Genomic DNA, 27190 nt, shown 5'->3' on the forward strand with positions numbered 1-27190 from the left:
AGCGTCCGGATCTGTGTTCATGGCAGTGTACATGCACACAGCATAGCTGCAGCTTAACACGTCTCCTGCAGACCTGCACATCATGCAGATCGTGTTTTGTGTTTAAAGCCGTGTTGATTGAATGGGTTTCCATGTGACTGAACATTCCTGTCTGTGTGTGTGTGTGTGTGTGTGTGTGTGTGTGTGGGGTTGTTGCATTATGCCAGTGGTGTTGTGTAAGTGATTAACTTCTCTTAGGAATTTTTTAAATTGCATACTCTACATTCAAGCACCTGATGTGATCTTTATTTTTCCTCCCTGTCTTTTGAAAGGCTGTATTTATTTTATTTTCTTCATTGAACTCGCCCAGTATTACCCAAGGTTTGCTTTGTTTTTACACTGCATGTCATTAAAAGGAAATATGGTGATGAGAATGAAGTAAACACCCTTTTACCAAGGTACACAGAAAAACCTGTGAGTGGGGGGAGTGGATTATATAAGTAATCAGTATAAAACATTTTTTCTGTCCAGCGTTTTTCTGTTTCTTAGTCCACATATCTGCAACAGCTCATATTTCTGCAGTGCACATTTCAGCTGTTTGGATCAGTTTAGCAGCCTCTTGTCTACGACAAAACCTGCTGTCTGCAGCCCAGAAATCACGACACGGCATGCATGGTTCACCTCCTGCAGCCGATCACGTTCTCACCGCAGTCGACATGAAACCCGACCAAGAACGAGTGCAATCACTGCATTCTCACCCATGCAACTCATGCTGAGGGGAAAACGCACCAGAATTCGAGTTAACAGACGCAATGCAAAAGTGAAAGCGCTCTAAAAGCGAGCCGAAGACTGGTTCTGGTAGTAGTGCGCTTAAATAAGAGATTAGTATCTCAGAACTGGGATCGTCCTGTCATTTAATCAGCGTTACCGCACACCACAGCATGTTGCTGCTTTTGACATGATTGTCATCGTTACGTGTTTTTGCCTCCGATGCAAATGCAACCGTTTTTACCACACGTTTCACGCCACACACTGATCCCAATAGGCTAAGCCCTTTTTAATGGTTTTGAAAGTCGAATAAAAGATATTGTCGCAAAGCAGTATTGCAGGAATATATATATGTATATTGTTCAACACATTTACATAGAAAGAACATATCTCAGTTCTGTGTTAAAGTATCTTTGGCCTGCATGAATTCTGTAAAATGCCATCTGAAAAGTGGTGCAGATTTGTCTGTGAAGCCTCTCGCTGTATAAACCTGTCACTCAGTAGCTTATGCTTAAGACTCGGAGCCTGTTCTGTTGTTTTTATTATTCAAACTACTTGTCTGATCTTGTTAATGTTTTAGTTATTTCATTTCTTGCCCTGTCTTTTCAGGCTAAACCGATCTATGGAGGCTGGCTGTGCTTGGCTCCAGAGGGAACGGATTTTGACAATCCGATGCACAGGTCTCGGGTAAGTTGTTTGCACACTAGATATGATCCATTTCCTGTCTCTCGCATGCTCTGCTTAGCTCGCTATGTCTTTTTTTTTTAAAAGACAGTGCTGTTTATTAGAAAACATAGAGGTTGGTTGTAATAGTTCTGTGAAAGTGCTGACTGGTCTGTTTGTTTCTGTAGAAATGGCAGCGGCGCTTTTTCGTCCTCTACGAACACGGCTGCTTGCGCTTCGCTCTGGATGAATCGGTAAGCACTCATACACCCTTATTATGCACAAAAGTGTTCCCATGCTGGCAAACACGGCACGGTGACTTGCTTTCCGCGAATAACACCGTCACCAGTTTTTTCAAAACGCTGAGGTCATACACCAAATAGGGGCAAACCATCATGTGATGTCTTTTATTCATTAAAGTGTATGAATGATGGAGTGAGAGGCGGATGTGATGTGGCCTGTGGTGCGATCACAGGGCTGATGTGAGCCTGTTGAGCTCACTGCAGTGTGTCAGTGAAGATTGGCTGCCTGATCAGACCAGAGATTACAGTGTTTGTGTATATTCTGTGAGGCCCACACACTCACCACTGCAGCACCGAAAACTTGACTTTTCTTCCCCGTCAGTGACTGAAATGCTGCTTATAGCAGATCCAGTTTAATATTTGCTATGTATTAGTTGGTGAGATGAGAAGGAGAGTCGCTTGGCTCGCATCAAGTCATTATTTCAGAAGAAAGCTCCGGGTGAAATGACACCGTGTCCTGGAGGAGAAACCTCAGCACCTGGCTTGAATAGCTGACATCAGTTCAGAGTAGGATAGCTTTTCCTTCAATTGTAGAGAGATGAAGATTCTGTTGGTCCTATTGTCTGCGCTCGCTTTTCATCTGTGTGGAGACCCCTCAGGAAAAGCCAGAGAATTAGGTCGGGGATGTGTGGGTCGGGAGGATGAGGCTGAACTAAAATTACAATGAAGTTGTGAAATTATGATCTCAAGAGGCTCCAAAAATAAATCAGAACAGGGGACGGGAAGGTATAAATTGATCGACCAGTTGACGGCTCTAACGTGTTACCCAGTTTTGTCGACCGTTCAACGAAGCTACCCAGTTGATTAGATAATGTGTAATGTAATATTATGTAATGTGTTATGGAGACTCGTGTCTGTTTAACCACGAGGTGATTCATTGTTGTGTTCACAGAAGAACTGTGTGTGATGGACTTTATTTAGCTCGGTTTTGTCAGTGTTGCCGTCTGCCTGAATCTTAAACAAATGAACTCAGGCATGCTGATCAATCCACCTATTAAGAGCAGTGTGTTTAGTGCAGCAGGAAGTGAAATTATTTTAGGTTAGAACAAGTATCATGTGCTATAGTTACAGTATCCATGTTTTTCCCACAACTGAAGCTCACAAAGACTTGTTTTGTGAAAGTCGTTAAGGCTGAAGGTTTTTTTTTTTTTTGTTTTTAGTGATAAACCATGGCCAAAAGTATGTGGACGCATCTCGCTCACCAACATTTCTGCCACACAGCTTGATGCACACAGTTGTACATTGTGTGTTTGCATGCTCTAGTGGTATGGTTTCCCCTCACTGGAGCTAAGAGGCTCAAATATGTCCCAGCATGACAATGTCCCTGTGCACAAAGCGAGCTCTGTGAAGACATGGTTGGTCAAGGATGGAGTGGAAGAACTTTAGTGTTACTGCCCAAAGCCCTGACTCTGTCTCAACCCCACTGAACACCTTTGGCATGCACTTGAAAGCTGACTGCCCGCCAGTCCTCCTTGCGTCAGCGTCTGATCTCGCTAATGCTCTTCTGGCTGAATGATCACAAATCCCCACAGCTACACGCCACAATCTAATAGAAAGCCTTCCTAAAAGAGTGGAGCTTATTGTAACAGCAAAGGTCGACTAAATCTGGACAAATCGTGATGGCCAAAGGTCATGTTTTGTATCTGTCTATGAATAAAATCCTTAATATTACATAATCATCTTGTCTTGGCTACTGACCACTCCAGAATATCCTCAAAGTTTTATTCTGTGATCTTTCAGTGTTCTGTGTGTAAACCAACAGAACACACAGTTAACCATTTGACAGACACTGTATCTGTAAATCCTTTGTGATATTTGATGTAAATCTTGTAGACAGATGCACATTTTCTGGGTTTCCATGTACTTAACAAAATATTAACTGGCGCTTAACTGAAGCCGTGTCTAAATGTGGCTACAAAGGGTTGGAATGTTTATTTTGTTAATCCCACTTATCCTTTGCTTGTTTTCTTAACCTGCCCTTCATCTATTGAGATCAGCTATAAACAGTATGTGCATTTAAGGGCTGGACTCCGAGCTCTTTAAGTGAACTGTAGTGGCTATTAGAGAGAGATGCTCTGACTGTGAAGCCTGCACTCAGAAGAGCGTTCCCCCTAAAATGCCCTTATTTGGTGAAACTGCAAAGAGGGCCATCGTGACGTTGCCATACTCTGAGAACATTAGCCCCCTGAAACCACATGGAAATGCAAAAAATGCTCAGAGATTCTCATTCCACCAAAGGCCCAACCGCAATACCTATTTCTGTAACCAGAGCCTGTGTTTAGAAAGCCTAAATCAAATCATCTGCAGAAGACAGACGGGTAGAGGGGCAGAGGGGCATCGCTCATCTACTCTTAAACTCCTTTTGGATGCAGATCTGTTCATTTGCTTTAGCGTGCACTGGAGCGAAGACGACCGAGTGCCGTGTGTCAAATGAAATACTTCTGGGTTTTTTATAGCCCGTAAAGTTGAAGGTGTTTGAGAGGAGGATTTGTCCTGAAGCTACTGCAGTCGTTTTCTCTCGCCCTTCAGCTCTGCAATTTGATTAAATGCACTGCAAGTCGAGGCATATTCATACTGTTTAATGTGCATCTACAATGCCATGTGGTTAATCTCTTCCCCTGCAAGATATTCTCAACAGCTTTTATTAGTTTGTTGATTTGTCTACTTTTTTCATTTCTGTGACAGTCCCATTTAGTCAGCAAGCGCATTTTCTCAAAACAAAGGAAATGGGATTTTTTGCTGTGTCAGTGAGAATGTTTTCATTTTTTAAATAATGTTGCTTCAGAAAATAATCAGCTAGTTATCCAAGACTGAGACAATAATGTGTTATCTGATCCCTTGTTTTGGAAGGCTAGTTTAAAGCGTATGAATGGCAGATTTGGCAAGAGGAGCTCTCTTTGTGTTAGAAATCAGACATTTGTTACCCTGGTAGCGTAGCTACACACGACGTTCTTAACTTTAGCAAGCTCTGCTTATCTTTTATCTTAAAATAAAAAGTTTTCCAACCCCCGTCGAGTGTAAAGATCAGACAGCGGTGTCGTATAAACATTAGTAATAGCAGCTGGCTAAGAGCTGTGAGCTCCTCCTGTATGTTGGTGCTCAGTATCACTTAGGATAGTTGATATTACGGTCCGCGTCAGCTCGGCCATTCTGTTCTCTCAGAGCTTTGTGCTGAGCGATGTGCTATTATTCACTATGCACTTCTGGCTCTTGTGACCTGCTGGTGTCTCATTACGCAGGGTTTTTTTTTTTTTTCTCTCTTTCTCCCTCCCCGCAGAAGTAGTCTGTCTGGTGAGACAGAAACAGTGCTGCAGTTTTGTAGCTGTGACACGCTGTAATTGCCATATTTGGCAGTTGCCGACATTTGCTGGCGGCTTTTAATAAAGCGAAATCCACTTAAAATGGCCATAAAAGGAGCCAGGAACAGACAGCACCTGGTTTACATCGAGGGGCTGCAAAATGGCTGATAACAGCTCAGGCAGAAACAGTGAGATGTGCCACGGTGTATCCGAGCCTCTTAGCAGCTAAACGTCCAAGACGGACACGTGGGTCACACGTCACGCTATTTGCAGGGACAAGATTAAGCGCGTTCGCTGATGATTCTCCTTCTTGGGATTTGTCCTCCACATTAGGGAGATTTATTTTACACAGAGATTAGGCCTGTACATTGCTGCTTCCTGTATTCCCTCGTATGGCCCCAGGCTCCATAAAGGCATCCTCAGTTGGCGTTATGACTCGGCACCATGAATACATTATAAGAAGTTAAAGGATCATTTATATAGTGCCTTTCTCAGTAGCCAAGATTTCTGAAGTGTTGGAAAAATAAACACACACAGTCCCAAAACAGGCAGAAGAAAAAAGCTGATCAAATTTCATAATACAGATATTGTTTTACAGCGTGTTTTTCTGAAATATTGTGGATATTAGCATTCTTAATAGAAATAGACCTTTTGTTCTGTATCATTAAAATTGTAAATGAGTATGTATATTTTTTGGTGTGTGTAATTATCAATCAAGTTTTTTCCACATTATTTAAGCAGCAGATGAATCAAATGTTAATCGATCTTTGAATTAGACTTTTCCATGTTGTTTATATTCATTATAACAAGTAGTGGCTCATAGCTTTTTAATAAGATGCACTTCTGATGTTTTATGACCCTCTCAGTATCAAGGAAGTTTGGTGTATAAGGATGGAGTTACCTGCTATAGAAACTTTATGCCACTTGGAAAGATGCTCTCTTATGTAGAATTAATTCACTACAGCCATGCAATCTGATTATGGCAGTTTGTCCATGCCCCCCTCCAAATAAATGTTTGGTTGCCAAAGAACACTAACACGTGCTTCCTTTGTGAACTAGACTGGAAAAATCACATTTTCCATCTGCTTCCCCTCACAGCCAAGCACATTACCACAAGGCACTGTCAACATGAACCTGTGCACAGATGTGATAGATGCTGAGCCTAAGACCGGCCAGAAGAACGCGCTGTGCATCATCACACCTGAACAGGAGTATTACATTCGGGGGGACAGCAAGGAAATTATCAATGGGTATGATGCGTGCTCACAAACACACGTTCATAATATTTATTTTTTACTGATCATTTTAATATCTCGAAGTGAAGAACGTGCAGGTTCTCCGAAAGTAAACTTGTGTTTCTATCAGGTGGAGCGAGCAGCTAGTTGTTTATCCAAGGACTAACAAGCAAAATCAGAAGAAGAAGCGTAAGGTGGAGCCAACGACGTCTCAGGTGAGTTGTTTGAGGTCCCTTGGAGGTCTGATATTTATGGTTTCTGCTTTGAGCGCTGTTGGTTGAAGCCAGAGTGCTAAGGAAATTCGTCTTTCTCTCAGGAGCCTGGTCCAGCCAAGGTAGCTGTGACTGGCTCGGGGATCCCTGAGGCGGAGAAGGTTCCAGACTCCAGCTCCATCATATGGCAGGAGGAGCTGCAGAGCAGAGAAGCAGAAGTGTCACAAGCATGGTCCTCAACAGACATGACACCCCAGGGCTCACTGCTGACGCCTGCAGGTACGGAAAGACTTAGGAATTTTCTAATTGAGCGGTTGTAGCTCATAACTCACAAGCACCTAGCCTCCACCTTTCTGTTATTTGTCATTAATAATAACCGTTATGTGCACAAGTGCCAGTGTTACAGTTAACAAGCCATTGCACTTGTTTCTTTTAATAAATAAGTTTTATTTCACTCTAACAGATCCACTACTGTGATCAATGTACAATATGCTTTTGCTTTAGCAGTTTTGGTTCCTATTATTACCAGGGACACTCTGGTAACCATAATACAGAAAACACTGTTAGGTGGATATGGCATGCATTAAATTACAATAACAAAAACTGCAGCTACTAATCATGGTGGGAGAGGAATGCAGGAAGGAAGACCTCTGTCTATAGCAGGAGATAGGAGTGTGAACATCCCTGTCCCTGGACGTTTCGCCACCTCACCTGATCTGTATACACGTGATCATTTGTTCAAACAGTGTGTCCACCATGCAGAACAAATAGATGATCAAAAAGGCACACAAACGCCTCAGCACTCTAGTTTCACACCATGGAAAGATGTCCCAATGCAGTGCCTAAAATAAAATAATAATACAACAGCGCTAAAAGATTTGTTCCTTGTCACAATGTGTGTGTGTGTGTGTGTGTGTATAATGACCCCATTCTTCATCTTCAATGTTATGCCATCCAATGGCAGTGATTATTAAATTAAAATCTCCACTAATCTGAAATCTATCCCCCTCTCTTTCTCTCTCCTAAGCAGAGGAAGCATCTGTGAGCCGCAGTTCTGTGGACCTGGGCTCTGTTAACGGAGATGAAGTGGACCGCTGTGCATTCTCCTTTCCCCCGTGTCTTTCCCAGCCCCCGCAGGACCTGGTTTCGCCGACAGCAGGCATGCTGGGCGGTGTTCCACGTTGTCCTTCGCCTGCACACAGTGAACCCTTCCCCTCAGGCAGCAGTCTGTTGTCTAATGGCTCGCACATCAGTGGCTCCATCAGCTCACTGGACTCGGACGCCAGCACAGACAGCCACGTGCCACTCCGAGGACGCAGCAAGCCTGAGAAACGCAGAGAGAGACAAGACAGAGAGGCTGTACTCAGCCCAGAAAGGAGGTGAGCCAGGAAAACATAGCATTGTATTCTCCTGCAGACTAACCACGGAGTTGCTTCTTCTGGAATAGATATTTGAAAGAGATCTGAAAGCTCATATGTGTCATCCTGCTTCCGTCCGTCTATCCGTCTACACAACACACAATGTGTAACACAGTGCCAATTTAATGTGTCAGTAGTTTTGTTATGAATAATATAATATTAAAATAAAACATTGCTTGTTCAGTGAAAGCTCGAAGTATGAGAATATCATCTTTCCATTGCCACTGTGCTGTGAGTGCTCCAAGACAAAAAATACAGATGACAAACGTACCTAGTTTACCTATATGGTAGGTGTGCCTTATGAAATGATCACATGTAGGTACACAGCAGATGAACGATAAACACACCCAGTCCTTATTAAGAAGTCATAATGGCTCTTTGCATTAAGGCTAGCTTGTGTAGCTTTTGAGATCATTAGAAAACATATCATTTCTCAGTTTTTTCTCTTTATTTATGTTGGATATAAACACATTTGTGAATAAACAGCTCTGCTGCTCTCGAACAGGGATCATGTTTCTGGGATTCTCCTCTCCCACAGCTCAGAGGTCAAAAGCCCCAAAGCAAAGCATTTTAAACAAAGATGCTGACGTGCCTCTTCTGTAGTCGAGTTTTCCTTCTCATGAAAACTATTCACAGTGGCAAGAGAGCTCAAACACTCTGAACCTGTCCAGTGGAGAGAGAGATGGCTTCCATTTGGGTTTAGGCTAATTTGGGTTTATGGGAACTGTGCCACTTTATACCCAGCAGCCAATGAGGCCGAAAGCAGTCATGTGACACAAATACCTCACCGACTGGCTCTTTTGCTTCCTTTTAAGGAGGACCTTCAGTGCTGTGCACTCTCCAAAAAAGGGCAAAATTCAAAATGAGCAATTTAATATTTCCACCCACTGCTATGAAAACCAAATTCCTCCCTTCAAAGTCAGGAGGCAAAATGGTTTTTTTTTTTTTTTTTGTTATTCCAATGTCAACACCAAGAACTTTCTTTTTTGGGGCTGTATGAGGTTTTTTTTTTTTTTTTTTTTTTAGAAGTGAAGAAATAATTACAATGGTCAGATTTATTTGTAGCACATTCGAAATAATGATCTTTTAATTTTAATGGTATGTTTATTCACTGGTCAGTTGTAGATGGCTTCTTTACGTCAATTCTGTTTAGAAGCAACTCGGTTTTCAGTGCATTTAAATGTATAACTTGTATTACACTGTACTTTCTTTGCTAAAGTACCCCGATTCATTTACACACAAACAACATTCTGCTCATTCTCTGTGGTTAGTGGCCGCTCGAACGTGATCGAGAAGCTTGAGGCGCTGGAGCTGGAGAACGCGGAGAGGATGGAGGTCGAGGAGACTGTGCGAGGCGAGACCAGACAGGGCCGCAGTGAAATGAGGCGCTTCAACAGACAGGTACAGAACTTGCTTACATCGGAGTTTTCCCCATACAGGACAGAAGCTCTGCTGCCAGCATTCTATTCATCTGCATACTGACTTGATTTTCCTCCAAGTTTAACAGTCTGACGTATCTTGCAAGTATTGGCAAGTAATATTTCACAGTCACATTATTTAGTGTCACATGTCGGATGTCAAAAACAGGGCATTTGTGCTGCATCAGGATACGCTCCGTTTCATAGCGTTTAATGTGGCCATCTTTTGCTTTTACTTTACGGTTCACTTCAAGTATGGGTTTTACTCAGGAAAGATGGTGATTTTGATAAAGAAACCGGCTGTTGTGATCTGAGCTGTGAGGGTTTTCCCTGGAAACGAGCACTGTTTGTTCAGAGTTGTCAGTCAGCTTTATGAGAATGAAGTACTCAACACCACAGTACCGTCTTTGAGTTCTTGAGGATCAGTGATCAGTTACTTAAAGCGTTTCAGTATCCGAAAGAGTCGGACGTTTCAGGACTATATGTTTTCTGTCTTATAGGAGCAGAAGCTTGACTCAGGACAGGGTCTGGACTTCCACCACTCCACTCTCCCTCCACTGAGAAGAGCCAAGTCACTGGACCGCAGGACAACAGAGTCAGTCATGACGGTAAGTACTCATTTTTTCCCCTCCTCTGTTAAACATGGACGTTTGACAAGAGAGCATCGATATGAGAGAACCGTGTCACCCAAGGGTGTGAAGTCAGTGGATTGGGAAAGAACACTATCACAAGGCTTTTGTTGTTCTCCAAAGTTTGAAGGTCAGCAAGAATTCTGAGTCGAAGCCTGTTTTCTATGAAACAACAAGCAGCTGCTTTGGAATATTTTACTTGCAGGAACAGAGTGCGTCAGTGCAGGGTGAATGACAGAGGTTGAGATATTTCAGTACTGTTGTTCTGTCTGATAAGTCTTCTTTGTTTAGGTGTTGACATGCATCTTCGTACATTCTGTAAGACCACTCTTGTTAGGCGTTCCGTGGAACAGTTCTGTAAGCTTTCACTGATTAATTTCATTAGTACCTATCTCGACTAATCCTGATTGCCAACTTGTTTCTTTGTGGCATCTTTTTTTTTTCTTCTGTTATTGTGAGAACACAGATACCCTAATCCTCCAGTGTGTGCTGCTGGGTGTAGCATCCTCCCTTCTCATACCCAGGTCATCTCTATATCCTCCCTGCATTCAACCTCACATTCCAATCCCTTCTGTTTGGCTTCATGGCATATTTATTTTTTTTTGTCTGTCTCTGTATGACTGTTTTAATCTTGAGTGAATGTGGGTGTGTGCATTTGTTTATTCGTATATGAGTGGATATTTAGTGTTTGTGTATATATGTTTTCTTTTTCTTTTTTTTTACGTTCTCTGCTCCCTGCATTTCTGGACACGGTGCACAAATGCCTGATTTGAGTTTTACATCCACTGTGTGAATCACTTACAAGTGTTTCTTTCTTTCTACTCAGCAAACATTTGAGATGGAGAACTACATGCATGCAGTGTGTTTTTCTCCGTTTTTTTTTTTTTTGCTGCATCTTTTGAAGCTGTATGCAAACAAGAGTATTGCAACTGTTAGGCAAGAACATAAAAGAAATCAAGGACCAGGGCCTCATTTGTGATTCTCCTGGTTCTCACTGTGGGCATGACTGAATGCCTGTTGAAGATCATGTGTTAACGGTTTTCTTTTAGAGGTCAAGCTTGCCGGGTTGCAGAGTGAAAACGTGCACAGCACTCAGGCCACCCGGTGCTTATTCAACTTCTCGTGCATGTAGTATCGTGTGTGACGTCACTGAGAGAAGTGTACACTGCACTGGCTGGATCGCTCATGTAGGGGTTTCATAACTGTTGTCCTTTTATTTTCTGCTTACAGCCAGACCTGCTGAATTTCAAGAAAGGCTGGATGGTGAAACTCGATGAGCAAGGCCAGGTAGGTGACCTGTATTGTACACAGTTTAGATTTCTGCACAAAAGACAAAAAGGTGATGGTGTATTTAGCAGTTTATGTATTTATTGTACATAATTAAACAAGCAATTGTGCGTTAATTAGCATTTTGCGTTTGCAAGCGTGTCCAAAAAGTCAGGAACCAATCGGAGTAAAACTACACATAGTTCATTTTGTAGTTATTATTTACAGCATACACTGACCATGCATTTTATTATAAACGCCATTCATGCAGTTATCTAATCAGCCAGTCATGTGGCAACAGAACTATGCCGGCAGATACAGGTCGAGATCTTCAGTTAATTTTCAGTATAAAGAAAAATTGTGATCTCTGTGGACTTGTGGCTTGATTGTTGACACCAGATGGGCTGGTTTGAGTATTTCAGAAATGGCTGATCTCCTGGGATTTTCACACACAATAGACTGTAGAGTTTACACAGAACAGGGCGAAAAACAAAACATGTCGAGTGAGCGTCAGTTCTGTGGGTGGAAATGCCTTGTGAGATCAGAGGAAAATGACCACATGCACATTCAAGCTGTCTTGAAATGTATAGTAACTCAAATAATCACTCTTTACAACTGTGGTGAGCAGAAAAGCATTTCGGCAGGCACAGATCTCGAATGCAGTGGCAGAAACCAGTGCATGGTGGATTCCTCTCCTGTCTGCCAAAACAGGAATCTGAGGCTATGCTAGGCATGTAGGCTTACTGAAACCGGATTTATTTTAATAATCGCCTGTTCTTTGTCCAGTCTTCAGTCTTCTGTCCAGTGTGAGTGTTTCTGTGCCCTTGTGGGATTCTTGTTCTTGGCTGGCAGGTGTGGACACTGATGTTGGTTGTAGCCCATCCACCTAGGTCTAATATGTTGTGCATGCTGAGTTGCTTTTCTGCTCACCACAGTTGTAAAGCGTAATTATATGAATCACTGTATCCTTCCTAGCAGCTTAAACCAATCTGGCTGTTTTCCTCTGGCCTCTCTTATCAACAAGGCGTTTCCTCCCACAGAACTGTTGCTCACTCACAGGTTTTTGTTTGATGTGAATATTAACTGAAGCATTTGACCTATATATATATATATATATGTACTATTTATTTTTGCGTTGCACTGTTGCAACATGGCAGGCCGATTAGATAACTGCATGAATGTGCAGGCTTTCTTTATAAAGTGGATGGTGCGTGTTTGCTCTACGTCTTCATCCTTATCTGCTGTGTCGTGTTTTTTGTGGGTTTTGCTCAACATATTCCCACTGGGTTCCTGACTATGTTAATGAGCATTATCTGTGCTATACTTTTTTAAAAAAAAAAAAGTATTTTACTGCATAGCATTATGCTCGTGCTTGAGGACTGGCAAAGCTCAAGCTTGTGAGATTCGGCCTGAGGTCTTTTATATCAGTCATATCAGAAGGTGAAATTTATGCTGTGTTTTCAGCTCCTGTCAAACCTGTAAAACAAGCAGTGGCCATTAACCGTGCATAAGCACATCTTGGGTTAAGTTCGGCTGATTGCTTTCCCTGTAATGAGTACGCTCTGGACATTTTCAGAATTTCAATTATTTTATATATATATATGTATATATATATATATATATATATATATATATATATATATATATATATATATATATATATATATAATATATATAGCTTTCTTTCAATGAAATTCTTCATCTATCTGTGGTGCATTTAACAAAGTTAAGTGCGAATGTCTGCTGCCTCGATTGCGTCACTGTCAAAGTGACTGGAGCTTGGAAAGGGCACAGCCAGCTACACTTTGATAGTCTTGCTTCAATGGGTAAAAGTTTAAAGGTTACCATCCCTCTGCTCTTTTTATGGCCTTTAAAAGCCGGCTAAATGTCTTCCTAAGCATTTATCTAACCTAAACAACAAAGTAAGATTTTTCATTCAGTCCCTGCATGCTGCTTTAATAAGCCCATCGCTCTTTTTCCCACATTTTCAGTGGAAGAAGTATTGGTTTGTACTGACGGACCACAGCCTGCGGTATTATAAGGATTCGATTGCTGAGGAGGTAATTTTTCCTGTCATACGTCTTCATTTTGATGTGAATGAACTATTTAAGCGATGAGCTGTTTTTTCCTTCTGGATACACATGTGCACGTTGCAGTTTTTTTACTCAATCTGTTAATTTTATTATTTTTCTGTTCATCTTCGTCGATAGGCATCAGATCTAGACGGCGAAATTGACCTCAGCACATGCTATAATGTTACAGAGTACCAAGCTCAGCGCAACTATGGCTTCCAGATTCATGTAAGTAGATCTCGTGTGCAATGTACCTGTTATACCTAGTAGAAAGTTTTTAAGACTAGTTTTAAAGCAAGGAGTAAGCATAAGCATATTTTGTTATGGACCTGTTAAACATTACTCCATATTTCTGCTTCATTAGTGTTCTCCTTGTTTGTTTGTGGTCATGACATTTATATATCTATCTATATACATAATAAATGAAATAAGTTTTACATTTAAAACAGCTTCAAATTAAATCATCACTAACACTAATATGTATTATCTCCTTAAAATGTGTTTTATTGTTAAAAAAAAAGTAGCAAATTAATACAGTGACATTTCAATATCATATTACATTCAGTTTTTGAAAAGGTTTGGGCCATAGAGTTTTCACAAATACCTTTTAAAGTAATCGGTTTGAGGAACGGCATAAACCACTGATCTTATTGCATGTTTCTTGTTTTAGACCCAGGAGGGACTGCACACCCTCTCAGCCATGACAGCAGGAATACGCCGCAATTGGATCCAAGCTGTCATGAAAAATGTTCGACCTTCCACAGCGCCCGATGTTGCAAGGTCAGGATATGTTACACGATGGAAATGTGGTCTTCTTTCTTAAGTTATTTGTCTTTTGTTTCTCTTTTTATTCGTCCTGTAGGGAGGGCTGCCATCTTTACAGTGAAGTGAAGTACAGAGATTTGTCTTCACTGGTAAACCTGTAGTCGGGATGAGGCTATTAGATTAGACGATGTATGCACTTGGTCATATACATTTGTATATTTTCAAGGCATGAGAGAGATTTCAGTAAGAACTATACAATATGACCGAATTAAGCAGGATAAAAACTGAACTAGATTATATGTTTTTTTCAGAGGCATTACAAATATTTGAATAATGCTTGGTGCATGAATTGCACAATTAGAAATGCATATACTGATAGTAGACAGAATTTATTGTGATGTATCTTGTACTTGAGTATTTGTATGTGTCTGTCTAGGGACTCTTTCACTTGTTTTGTTAGTACAACTGTAGAGATTCTAATTCTCACACAAGTCTGTGTATATTGTTCAGCTCGACGGATGAACATGGATCCTTTGGCCCCTTGGAGAATCTTACACGGCCCGACATCACTCAAGACTCTCCATCCTCCGAGGCCTCGTCTGTGGAGCGTGAGCCCAGGAAGAGTCGGGCACGAGAGCGGCGACGCGAAGGACGATCCAAAACATTCGACTGGGCCGAGTTCAGGCCCATCGCCCAGGCCCTGGCTCAGCAGAGAGCCCATGAAGCTGACGCGCTGCAGGCTCAGCTTGGCGACAGTGAACGCAGCAAGAGGAGGGAGGAGAGACGGAGGAGGTATGAATGTGTGACGGGCAGCTTGTCCTTTGAGCCGTGTCCGCCTGACACCAGCAGGGTGGACCCAGAGAATGCGCACACGAATGTGGGTAGCGTCTGTCCGCCCTCGCCAGAGCGTCAGCAGAAAGTGGAAGATGAGATCGAGCGGCGCTGGCAGCAGGTGGAGAAAACTCCAATCAGAGATGAGAGGAGAGTACCGCTGTCCACGCCACTGAGGAACAGAGAGACAACTGACCTTGAAAAACTACTAGAGAGCTACAAAAAGGGGGTAGGTCTCCACATTCAGCATGTTTGTTTCTACTGGGGGTGAAAAGCTGAAAATATTTAGTAGATCATGTTTTAACATGTGTTTAGGTATTTTCTTAAGTCCTTTATTACATTGTAATTAAGATTCTGTCATTCCTGCTTTTTTGCATGTTTTCCATGTGTTTTATTTATTTTTAGTTCATCAAGTATAACATTTATTATCAGAATTCTTTTATGCTGACACACACACCACAAATTCTGAACACTCAGATTTAGATGGAACATTTAAGATCTAGACTGATTAGAAGATTGTGAGTTCAGTCCCAGGGCTGTGGTCCTTAACTGTAGGTCACAGTTAGAGCCGTAACATTTCAGCTCTGTCGTAAGTCACTTTGGGTAAAACCTTAGCTAATTCGGTAAAATTGTAAATTACTGAAAACCACAAAGCTGCTAAATTGGTTTGTTTTATTTCTAAGCTATTTTAAACAGTTCCTGACCCTATGACTCCATTAAATAGAGTTGATGATGCTTGCTTGCCTTCATCTGGTTATAATAGTTAGTTAATGAAAGATGCTCAGTTTCACTTTGTGCATTTGCAGGTAGAAGATCTGAAAGCACAGTTAGAGACGTGCCACCAGCAGCTGGCGGATTCTAACCAGCACAAGCAGGAGCTTGAGAACCAACTCAAAGCTGCTCTGGACCGAGAGAATCAGATCCGCGCTGGCTACATCTCACCGGTAAGGTCGAATTCATTCCAAAGTTTGTGCCTTTTAGGATAGTCTTAATGATTGATGCAGGCATAGACCGCCTTTATTTCCATTAAACAGACTTTGCATGTCTTGGTTTGAGAAAAAAACAACTCATTTTTATTTTATTTCATATTTATTCAACTCCAAAGCTATCAAAAAGTGCCTTGCATGTTCAGAAACTTTTGCATGTAAATGAACCAATTTCTCCCCTACCCCTTTGTTGGCTTCTACCTTTGTCTTCTCCTATCGTTGTAGACGTAATGACCGCTTCAGCTTGAATTTTTACATACAGTTTAATGATGCATGTGATGTTCATTACCTCTCCTCAAACAGCTTACTGTATATCATGGCGTTAATGTATTATTTCGATGTAATTGCACTTAAAGGTATGAAGAGATTCTGTTGCTACTAGTTAATTTTGCTTATTACCATTAAAAATCAATGAGTTTAAAGATGTATATCTGTCCTAGTTAGTTCTTTTTTTAGTCAAATTTTAGACCAACAAGTAAAATCTTTATTTAAATTATGCACAATATTTTGTATATAATTTATTAGGAGCACTTATACACCTACTCATTCATGCCATTATCCAGTCAGACTGTCATGTGGCAGCAGCGCAATGCATGAAGTCATGCAATTACAGGTCAGGAACTTCAGATAATGTCCACATCAGACGTCAAAATGGGAAAGAAATGTGAGCTTGTGTGGATGTTGGTGCCAGATGGTTTCAGAAACTGCTGATCATCAGATTTTCATGCACAGCAACTTCATTTAGATGGCCCAACTGGACTAGTTAGGATTTAAAAAGACCAGGTGTCTTCAGCTGTCCAGATTCTGTACGCCTGTTATAGTTGTCTGTTCTTGGATGACACAAGTAGAACCAGATATCTTCTCGTAGCCCACCCTCCTGAAGGTCAAACATGCCATGCCTTCCGAGATGCTTTTCTGCTTACGGTTGTAAAGAGTTATTTTAATAAACCTTCCCGTCCGTCCAAACCAGTCTAGTCATTGTCGCCTGACTGTGCTCATCAAGCAGGGTTTCCTCTTGCAGATCTGTTGCTCGCTGAATGCTTTTTCAGCCTCTCTGGCACCAACAAACCAATCAATTTTAACGATAATTTTCATATTAAATATCATATGATAAGGGAAAGTCCCTCACCTGAATCTGTAGGATTCGATGCATTTTTGTTCCTGCTGCATGATTGGCTGATTGGTGTTCCTATTCAAGTAGCCATTGAGTGTTTAAAAAATAATAATAAAAAAAAAAAAAAAAAAGCATGTGGAAAAAAGCGCATGACATTTATGTTCGTGTAAATATCCATTCATCAATTTAAAACATGTTTCCATATGGTTTATAGGTTAAAAAATGCATTGTCTGTCTGTCAATGTTTGTGTTTTGTCAGTTTTTGAAGCTTAATGGCTGCATTTCCTAGAAATGAAAGTGAAGATATTGTGTTTTGGTAAGAAGTTTAGAAGTAACCCTACTTAAGTAATTTGGCTTCAGTTACATCTTCTAATTGAATCTGTAGGGAGAGATACGAATATTTGTCTGTGCTCTTGATTTGTCTAAACAAGCGAATACGACTGTAGCTACAGGATGGATAGGGTGTGGATGGTATGTGATGGGCTGCTTTGTATTTAATCTTGGCATATTGGAATTTGGACCATTTTCCCTTCTCACGCCTTCATGTACTGGAGGTATGATCAGGCCCAGCTTTTTCTGTCTAGCATTGTAAAATTGGTCTATAAAAAGAAATCCTTTAGGTTATTTATTCTAATAGCACCCAGGGCATATTTCCTAGAGTTCAGAACAACATGCTTGTAGAAATGGTATGCAGTCTGTTTCGAATTAAAACACTAGCACTAATTTTGCAGTACTTACTCCATGGATTAGCTCTAACCATTTAATGTGCATGCCCTATCGTGATTTTACTAACCTTAGCCATTAAACCTCTTTTTCCAGCACGCTAATTTGCATCATTAAATGAATGAAACTAGACATATCCATTCTTACTTTAACCTTAATAACTGGGCAAGGATAATGTAATTTAGTATAAATATACTTCAGCTCTTCAGAGACATTATTGATGTGATCAACAAATTAAATTATCCGTAATCACCTCTGCTAAAATTTTTTTAACCAACTGTCTGGTCCCCTTTTCCAAGCTGGAGTCACCTTTGAGTCTTGAGACAAAGCCCCAGATGAAGAAGCCAGAACTGGTTAGTTCTCAAGCTCAGAGCTTAACAAAGAAGTACCAAGAAACCAAAGAGCTTCTCCAGCTGCAAGAACTGAAAAAGCGCAACATGCAGGCACAGCTTGGCCTTTCACTTTCACACTTATGCACCAAGGAACCTTACCTTTCTGACACCACAAAATCATCCACCTCCGAGAGCCTTTCTTCTAGTCTTGTAACAAAATCTGTCACCTTTGTACTTCAGGATAATGAGGGCAAGATCAGAGAGCTTGAGGACCTGATAGATTGTAGTAAACCGTTTTCGGTTAAGGAGTTGATAAAACTGCTGCAGTGTCACACTGATTCTGTACTTTTCCCTCAAGATGCCAATGAACACGATAGATCGAGCGACATAACGAAGTGTCAGAAACTTTTGGAAAGTCTTAAAACTCACCAGGAAATGGAGAACGAGACCATGAGGAAGAGTCTGGCCAAGGCCGGGGACAGCATTCGGGATTACGAGGCTCGACTGATCACAATGGAGGACATGTTAGGAAGGGTCCAGAAAACTCCCTGTATATCGCCATGTCAACAGGACGACTCGGCACAAATGATGAACCGCGGTCTATCTCAAAGGGTCGAACTGCTAACAAGTGAAAACGAAGCACTAAACCAGCAGTATCAGGAAATAGTCAACCAGCTGAGAGAGGCAGACCGAGAAATAGACAGACTGAAAGCAGAGCTTCACAGACTTCAAAATGGGCAACAGTGTCAGGAAAGCAGAGGAAATCAGGATGTGATTGAGCCAGGAGACAAAGAAACTGTTAAGACTTTGTATGAGCAGGAACTCCTTGACAAGTCTCAGAAGCTTGAAGAGGCACTAATCAAGTTGGAGGTACTTGGGAATAGTTTGAAAGACACAGAAAAGAAGCTGCAGCTCAAAGAGGCTACTCTGAAAGGTCTCGGATTTCAGGTGCCCGAAAATGAAAATGGCGACGAATCACCCGAATCTGAGAAAGACCACCTCAGACATCATATAGAGATAATCGAGTCCAAGCTTTCCGAAAAGGAAAAGTTGCTTCAGTCTGTTGAACACATGTGCAGAGAGCTTGAAGCACAGAACAAGGAACTCCAGACGAGAAAGCAAAAAGCTGAACAGACCTTTAAACAAGCCCTTTCAGAGGCTAAAGAGGACATTAGAATGTTGAAAGAGAGAGCTGTGGAGGAGGTACAGTCTGATAACGAATGCAGAGTCGACAGTAAGTGCCGAGAGTTGATGCAGAGTGATGAAGGTGTGATGGAGGAAGTGTTTGAAGGTTTCAAGAGAAGGTCTAGTGCTCTTAATCAAGTGTTAGCCATGTTGATGAAGTCCAGTGAGGACAAGTTTGATGGATCGAGCGTTGACTTTGAGGAAGGTAAGGTGGGAAGGAATTTGACAGGGAGGATGATGGCATTGTTTGAGAGAGAGATTTTGGGTAGAGTTTTAAGTGGCGTTGAGAAAAGTCAAGTAGGTAACGGAGACGGTGAGCAAGCATCCGTCGTCAAAAATACAGCAGAACGAATGCTAGTGGAAAATAAAATCCTGTTTTCTGTGATCAAAACCATTGAGAGCTCTGTAAACACTGAACACACAGAGATGCAGATTGATAAAGATGTAGTCGGAGATGAGAAGATTAAGGATGTGATTATTAAAAAGCTTGTTGAAACCTTACAAAGTAGAGTAGCCTTGTTGAATCGGATAGCTTCAGCCGTTAATGAGCCTGCGAATGAACAGTTCAAGTCTTTGGTTTTAACGCTCTCTAGCTGTGGGCCTCAAACACAGTGGTCTCAGTGTGTTCAAGATGCGTTATTGGATGTGACTCGCACATATATTCTAATACGGCAAAGACACTCAGACGTTGAAGAAGCCACAGCTGATTGTGCTAGTTGTTCTCAGTTAAAAGAACAAAACCTGGAGCTTAAATTAAAGCTCGACCAACTGTCCACCCAAACATCAAGCCCTCAAATCCCTGTCGCTGATGACTCCAAGCCAGTGACGCACATCCACTTAGAGGGTGAACCCATCGATTCACTGGACAAGGCTATTCAGCTACAAGACATGGTGGCAAAACACAAGAAGGAGCTTCGGGAAGTGAGGGAGGAGTACGAGCGAGAAGTGACCAAGCTGAAGGAGGAAGTTGCCAAGAGCGAGGAAACGCTACGGCTGAGATCCGAAGAGAACGTAAAAGAGATCGATTCTCTGACTGTCTGCATGGAGAATCTACAGAAGAAGCATGAGGTGGAGCGTAACATGTTGGTGGAGCATTTCAACCAGGAATTGGCTGAGCTTAATGATGTGATAGGGTCTCTTGGAGCAGATGTTCCAGATGATGGGCAGCTAAACGCAGCTTCCCTCAAACAGCGCATCCAGCTAGTGGTGCAAGTGACAGAAGAGACCAAGCGGCGAGATCGCGAGGAGGACGCAACATTACTGCGTCTCAAATACGAGAAAGACCTGGAAAACCTAAAGGTCGTGGTGTTCCTTGTACTATTTTTTTTTTCCATCCGTGATGGCTTGTGTACCCTTGTGGCAACTTCCGACTTGCCCCTTTTACCCCCCCCCCCCATCCTCTCCAATTACTAATCCTACCATCCTTTTCTGCTTTACCTTTATAATTCATCTCCAGCCTTGCATGGTCGTTAACCTTAGGCATGCTTGTAGCTTGTGATGTTGGCTGTGTGTAGAGGAACTCATTTCGATAGCACATAGAAAGTTCGACTTTATAAAATTATGCAAAAAAAAAAAAAAAAAATAGGGATGGGGAGGTGGGTGTGGCACTTCCTGACTTAAGAAAAACAATCGAAAAAGAGCGCTTAAAGGAATCAGCTAAAAAAAAATTAAATTCAATTGAAATCAACTTAGTTTGTATTTTTCATTTTTATAAAATAGTATAAACCCTGCAGTGGAGCACAGAATATAAGTAACCTGTTGGCTTGATTAGATTAAAGATTAGAAGAGGAATGTTGTGCAACTTGCATTTTGTCGACTTCAGGCTACGTGCAGGTCACATGACTTTTTATTTTCGTATGCCGGATTTAACATGTTTCCTTGTGGTTCTTTCGAATCTACACAAGAAGATATTTGTCAATTCAGCTTGATTTCAGCCTAGTTATCTGTATGGCTCTTACTTAATGCCTGCCTGGTGACTTTCAAACACAATTTGAACCATTATTTAGAATATGCAGAAACTTTTGGATGGTGTGCTAACAATTTTAGACATTGCTCTATCTATCTATGGTTTCTTAATATCTATGAAGCCTTTCGTAGTCACTGAAGAGTTGAGCAGTAGGCCGGCACTTTTCCCAGTATGCCTAGATAACGTGTTTATCTTTGTATGCAGTGCTTGGTATAGAATACGATTTCAAGTTGGATTAAATGCAAGATATTAAAACCTTCTGTTGGTATATTGCTCATGACCCCATGTCGGATGATATTCCTGACAGAAGAGGAAATTGGATTTTCCACCAAAGGGAACGGGTGAATAAACAAGTGCAGGTGTGGCTGTGATGTGGGGACAGGAAGTTGCTCAGTTCACAGTGGGAGCTGGCTGCCTTTAAAGCAGAGGTTCATGAGACAGGGCTCTGTCCCTGGGACTTAGCCATATGAAAACAAACGCCCTGTATGCTCTTCCGATCAGGCCTGCAGAGAGTTGGACAGCTTCGATGACTGATTTCCAAGATTAGTGCCATTCAGTAGGCGTCGGAAGTAAGTTTGGCCCGACGCTTTTCGAAAGGGTTTCAAACCTCCTCGTGTGGAAACTTGCACTGTAATTGTAATAAAGTTTGCTCTGAAGGCGTGCTTATGAAAACACATCTTCCTATAGATATCCTTTCATTGTTTGCAGATGGTTCATTGTTCATTCGTTCTCCAGATGGGCAGCAGCGGCTGCTGTTCTAGCGCAGTGTGGTTTGCTGTTTACATTTGTAAGTCATGGCCTGCTTTCCATTAAAGATGAAATAAAAGAAAAAGCTCATTAAAAATGCTTCTCAAATTTCTAATGACCTTATTAGACAAAGAATACCGCGAGTCACGTTCGACAGTACCATTGGCAATAGGATGTAATTTAGACCGAAAGGCAGTCTGGAATAATCATGCTAATTTGGTGAGAACTACGTAACCTATAATGAGTATCGGTCTGGCTTCTATGTGCTGTCTGTGTTCAGTGTAGAGTATTAATTTCTAGCTTTTAGTGGAAACCTCTCTCTGCTGTGTGTGTGTGTGTGTGTGCGCTTGGTGTCCTTGTGAAAGGCAGCATTTAATTAGAAAACCTGTTGAAACAGTGCACTAAATGGCGCCCCCTATCACCTGATTCTTTCCCGCTGTACAGGCTACATGTGAGAGAGGCTTTGCTGCCATGGAGGAGTCGCATCAGAAGGTCATAGATGAGCTGCAGAGGAAACACCAGCGGGAACTGGAGAACCTGCAGGAGGAGAAGGAGAGACTGTTGGCTGAGGAGACAGCAGCCACCATTGCTGGTGAGCCATGATTACTAGTGTAATATAAGTGTCATAAGTCACAAAAGTGAAGTTTATATAGCTAGCAGAGCACTGTTGCCTTGTGTAGACATGTCTGTTTATCTTTATTTTTTTTTTAAGCTATTGAAGCTATGAAGAATGCACATCGGACTGAGCTGGAGAAAGAATTGGACAAAGCAAGGAAAGCCCATAGTAACACTGAAAACGCAGACATTGAGGAAATTCGCAGACAACACGAGTAAGTGGTTTATTGAAACGTCATTTAAGTCGTACAGTCTTCTGTGCAGGTCATTCTCAACCAGATCCAGTTCTCTGCATCACAATTGAAACGGGGATTATCTCCTCTAATGAGATGGTATTAGCAGTTATGTACTACTTCCTTTCGTGTACAAAAGGAATTGAATGAAGCGTTTAAGATGATTGCCCAAAGCCTGATTGTGTGACTCAACCTGGCTGCCAAATGTATAATAGAGCGGTGAGGTTAAGAGGGTGGTGATCCTGCTCACACCAGTCTTTTTCATTCACAGGCCTTTTTTGTACACCACCACCCATGATCTGCTCACAATCCTTTTACTGGCATCGTCTGTGTTTTTAGTATAACGCAGGATGAAAGAGCGAATTAGAAAAGCAGTGGTGATTGACACGAGTCCTTTGTGTGTGTGTTTGTGTGTGTGTGTGTTAGGGAGGAGCTGCTGTCATGTCAGAGGGAAATCGAAGTGCTGTCTGAGCAGTATTCGCAGAAATGTCTGGAAAACGCTCACCTCGCACAGGCACTGGAGGCTGAGAGGCAGGCCCTGCGTCAGTGCCAGAGAGAGAACCAGGAGCTTAATGCGCACAACCAGGTAAGCAGGAACACACATCACATCACAAATACATAAAGCGGTGATCACAGAGACCCCTTGGTCATGGGCTTTATTCTCTCTCTCTCTCTCTCTCTGTCCTTTTCTGTGTACAGAAAACATTTAAGCCTTTGGGTTTGTGCATTGACCCTTGTGTTGTGTGTGTTCTTAAAAGGAGCTGAATAATCGTCTGGCTGCTGAGATAACAAAAATGAGATCAATGACCAGCGAGGAAGCCGAATCTGGAACGGTCATTCAGGGAAAAGAGCTATACGAACTAGAGGTGTGTGTTCGTTCTCCTTCATCCTCTCTCAGTCTTGTGTATACATTTTTCTTTTTTAAAGAAAAAAACTTGCTGTTTTGTGGGCGCTTTTGTTACTTTCCCTACTTAATGCATCAGATCCAGATAATAAACTAAGTTTATTATGTATTAAATTTGGGATGTTCAAGCATGGAGAACATGCAGGGCATGCAGCTACTCCAGGACCACTGCCATAGCAAAATTGAGTGAAAAATACAAAAATCGAAATGAATTACATTATCTGTTCTAGTTTTTTTTTTTACCACTAGCTCAATGTTAAATACCTCCTAGACTTGTTAGCACAAATTAGCATTACTGCTGAGTAATTGTACAAAGTTAACATGAAGAAAATGATGCTGGTGAATAAGTAAGGCTGTACTATAAATATATTTTCTAGGCAGAGAATCAAATTGCTTGTGCTACTTGAACAATATAATAAGTAATATATAATCTTGCTTGTAGGTCATGCTGAGGGTGAAGGAATCCGAAGTGCAGTATCTGAAGCAGGAGATCAACTCATTAAAAGATGAACTACAAGCCGCCCAAAGAGTACGTATTTATCTATCAGCAAAGATTTCTAAATTACTTCAATTTGTTCGAACCGCACTGGAAAGCTGAACTGATTTGATTACGGTGCTCTAGGATAAAAAGTATGCAACCGATAAGTACAAGGACATCTACACGGAGCTGAGCATTGTGAAGGCCAAGGCCGAGCGAGATCTGGGGCGGCTACGGGAGCAGTTACAGTTAGCCCATGAGGCATTGGGAGAACCCACGCCAGAGGAGGTGCAGCGAGGAGGATATGGTAAGATGTCTGTGTAATCTGGATAAGTGTTCACATGATTATTCTGAATGCTATTTTCCGCTGATTATTGATTGAATTAGATGGATTTTTTTTTTCACACCAAGGATCTTGTATACTTTTTCAGATATCATGAAATCAAAGAGCAATCCAGACATACTGAAGATGGCTGCCGCGGCTGCAAAACGCTCTGAGCGTACCTTGAGGTCAAAGGTACAGACGTTGAAATAGAAATGTTGCCAGGGTAGAAATCTTTCTTGCTTCGTTGTAGAATTCCCCCCATGACAAGTGCAGATACTTCTAAAGTAGTACTGAGTAATACATTTCCCATCATGCTGTGCTTGCTGGCATGTACAGTACAGGGTCAAATGTTTGTGGACGTGTGACCATCACACCCATGCGTGGGACGTCTCCAGACTGTTGCATACGATCCTACAGGATGTCTCTGTATGCTTGATTTGCCTGAAATTGGTATTAATAAAATGGGTTTCATGCTTTAACCCTTATATAGATAAAAAATTGCTATGCAGCCCAGGTTGATTGCTAGCTTGGATCAAGAGGGCAAACTCTGAAGTGTGGACCCAATATGGAGCGGTGACTAAAGTTCTTTCATTCATTCCTTCCTTCATCCTCGGTATGCACTTTATCCTGGACAAGGTCCTGGTGGATTCATGCTGAATAGGATATCAGTTCATCCCAGTGCACCATGCGCGCACACAAACATTTATTCACTCATTTTAACCTTTTGACAATTCGGCATCACCTCACCTAATCAATACATGTTTAAACATCATAGCACACTCTTCTTTGGAATTTTTTTGTATCTTATTTTTATTTTATTGTGGCGGGTATTTCAGAGCCCAGTTCCATATATCTTGTAATATTCCATTTTAGTGATCTAGTTTATTTCTGTTTTGCTCCCTACAGGAGAAAGCCTGGTAAGTAATGGTGAGAAGTGTGCTTTTCAACTTTCCCTCCTCTAACGCACAGTGGTGTGGCTGATCTGTCTGTGTGTGTGTTTTTTCCCCTCCTTCCTTTCATCCTGTTTGTGAACTGTAACTTGTTGTGGAATAATTATAGACTCAAAGACAAACCCTATTCACTGCTAATGTTAGCTGAATGACTTGGGAATAGACGACCAGAAGGGATCAGAAGCCTTGAACATGATGGACTGATGTGCTGTGAGACACTGGTTAATATATTAATAGCAGACGGTGACCATGTTTGAATAGTTCTTGGAATCGAAACGAATGAAAAGTGATGCATCAGTTTTACTCTATTAAAAGCAATATGCATAAGTGATTTATTTATTTATTTATTACTCATGTCTTGTAAAGCCCCCTCCTGTCAGTGCAGCGTTTAATTGCGGGGATATTACAGCATACAGAGATTATGGTCCAGGATGCTCCCTGTAGATGGATTAAGTGTACGAGCGGAGCTGGAGCCGATTTCTACAGAGTCGGAAATGAAAACATTTCCCTCCTGCCATTTCTAATATCCACCTAGGGGAAAAGATAATGTAAAGACAAAATTATAAACTATTCATAACATCTGGTCTCTTGTTCATTGAAAATTTACTGTCCCTGTTTAGTCTTTATGACTGGCAGTTGTGTAATGTTTGGTAATTGGAGATGTTTGAAGCATGGTTTGCACATAAAGCACTCGAATTATTAGTACAACCACAATAACATTTAAATATACACTCGCTAAGCACTTTGTTAAGAAAGCTATACTAATACTGGGTAGGGCCATGCTTCGCTCTTAACCAGCCTGGATTATTGACACAAAGCAGGTTGGGGTAATGAATTCACGCTGCTGGTGACCGATTCCAAACCTACCATCTGTGTGCCTCAGCAGAAACAGATTCATCAGACCAGGCTGTGTTTTTTCCAGTCTTGGTGAGCCCCCTGCCCACTGCAGCCCAAGCTTTCTGTTCTTGGCTTACAGAAGTGGACACCAACATGGTCTTCTGCGGTTATAGCCCATCCACCTCAAGGTTCAACATTGCTGTGCATTCTGTGGTGCTTTTCTGCTCACCACAGTTGTACAGCGTGTCTACCTGAGTTACTGTAGCCTTGAACCAGTCTGTTGGCCTCTCTCATCAACACTGCTTTACTATTCACAGAACTAGTTGTAATGTAAACTCTAGAGACTGTTGTGTGTGAAAATCAGCAGTTTCTGAAATGTTCAAACCGGCACTAACACTCACGCAGCGGTCGAAATCACAGAGGTCGCATTTCCCCCACATTCGTATGGATGACGTGAACATTACCCGACACTGCTGGCCCATGTCTGCATGATTTTATTCATTGTGCTGCTGCCACACAATTGGCTGATTGCATGAATATGTAGCTGTGCAGTTCCTAATAAAGTGCTCAGTGAGTGTATAATATAATGATGTAAATAAATAGTAGTCTTTCAGGCAAGGTGGCATGATGGTGTGTTAACTTTACACCCTAGGGTCAACTAAACCTGGTGTAATGCATGTTCATTTGCAGTGATTTGAAGATACGCATTTGGAAATGCCTTCTTGAGTCTTTTGGATCTGGAACAAGGGGCAAATACATGCCGGAAGGAATAAAACATGACTGGGAATGCTGTTGCAGGGAAATAATCAACGCTGGGGAGGTGTGATGCTGCTCCCATTCCATAGTTGATTATTTTTCAATAACAGCATGCTCCAGAGTGTTTGATTCCTCTTATTCCACAGCAATTGATTGATTACCATTTTGAATCTGATAAACGT

At 41.6% G+C, this 27190-nt stretch overlaps 1 protein-coding gene across 6 annotated transcripts in view; it reads left to right on the top strand.

The window, feature by feature from the left end:
* The window catches only part of mprip (myosin phosphatase Rho interacting protein), a 36482-nt gene that overhangs the window by 7738 nt on the left and 1554 nt on the right, over positions 1–27190 (top strand). Inside the window, exons 2-24 of one of the 6 annotated variants that reach the window (XR_009206426.1) lie at positions 1357–1434; positions 1599–1664; positions 6110–6261; positions 6377–6461; positions 6563–6737; positions 7486–7837; positions 9148–9277; positions 9795–9902; positions 11154–11210; positions 13181–13249; positions 13400–13489; positions 13932–14041; positions 14537–15086; positions 15664–15801; positions 17980–20496; positions 22355–22502; positions 22623–22740; positions 23185–23344; positions 23517–23624; positions 24105–24191; positions 24285–24447; positions 24572–24657; positions 25372–27072. Coding sequence is in view for 3 of the 6 variants with exons in the window: in XM_058407198.1 (XP_058263181.1) it covers positions 1357–1434; positions 1599–1664; positions 6110–6261; positions 6377–6461; positions 6563–6737; positions 7486–7837; positions 9148–9277; positions 9795–9902; positions 11154–11210; positions 13181–13249; positions 13400–13489; positions 13932–14041; positions 14537–15086; positions 15664–15801; positions 17980–20496; positions 22355–22502; positions 22623–22740; positions 23185–23344; positions 23517–23624; positions 24105–24191; positions 24285–24447; positions 24572–24657; positions 25372–25386 (5562 nt within the window). In the remaining 3 variants the exon portion in view is untranslated. Of the gene's footprint in view, positions 1–1356; positions 1435–1598; positions 1665–6109; positions 6262–6376; positions 6462–6562; positions 6738–7485; positions 7838–9147; positions 9278–9794; positions 9903–11153; positions 11211–13180; positions 13250–13399; positions 13490–13931; positions 14042–14536; positions 15087–15663; positions 15802–17979; positions 20497–22354; positions 22503–22622; positions 22741–23184; positions 23345–23516; positions 23625–24104; positions 24192–24284; positions 24448–24571; positions 27073–27190 lie in introns of all 6 variants that reach the window. The other 5 variants (XM_058407198.1, XR_009206424.1, XR_009206425.1 and 2 more) reach the window with 5 other exon arrangements.

This window comes from Hemibagrus wyckioides, linkage group LG13, assembly GCF_019097595.1.
Source record: "Hemibagrus wyckioides isolate EC202008001 linkage group LG13, SWU_Hwy_1.0, whole genome shotgun sequence".
In the NCBI taxonomy this organism is placed as follows: Eukaryota; Metazoa; Chordata; class Actinopteri; order Siluriformes; family Bagridae; genus Hemibagrus; species Hemibagrus wyckioides.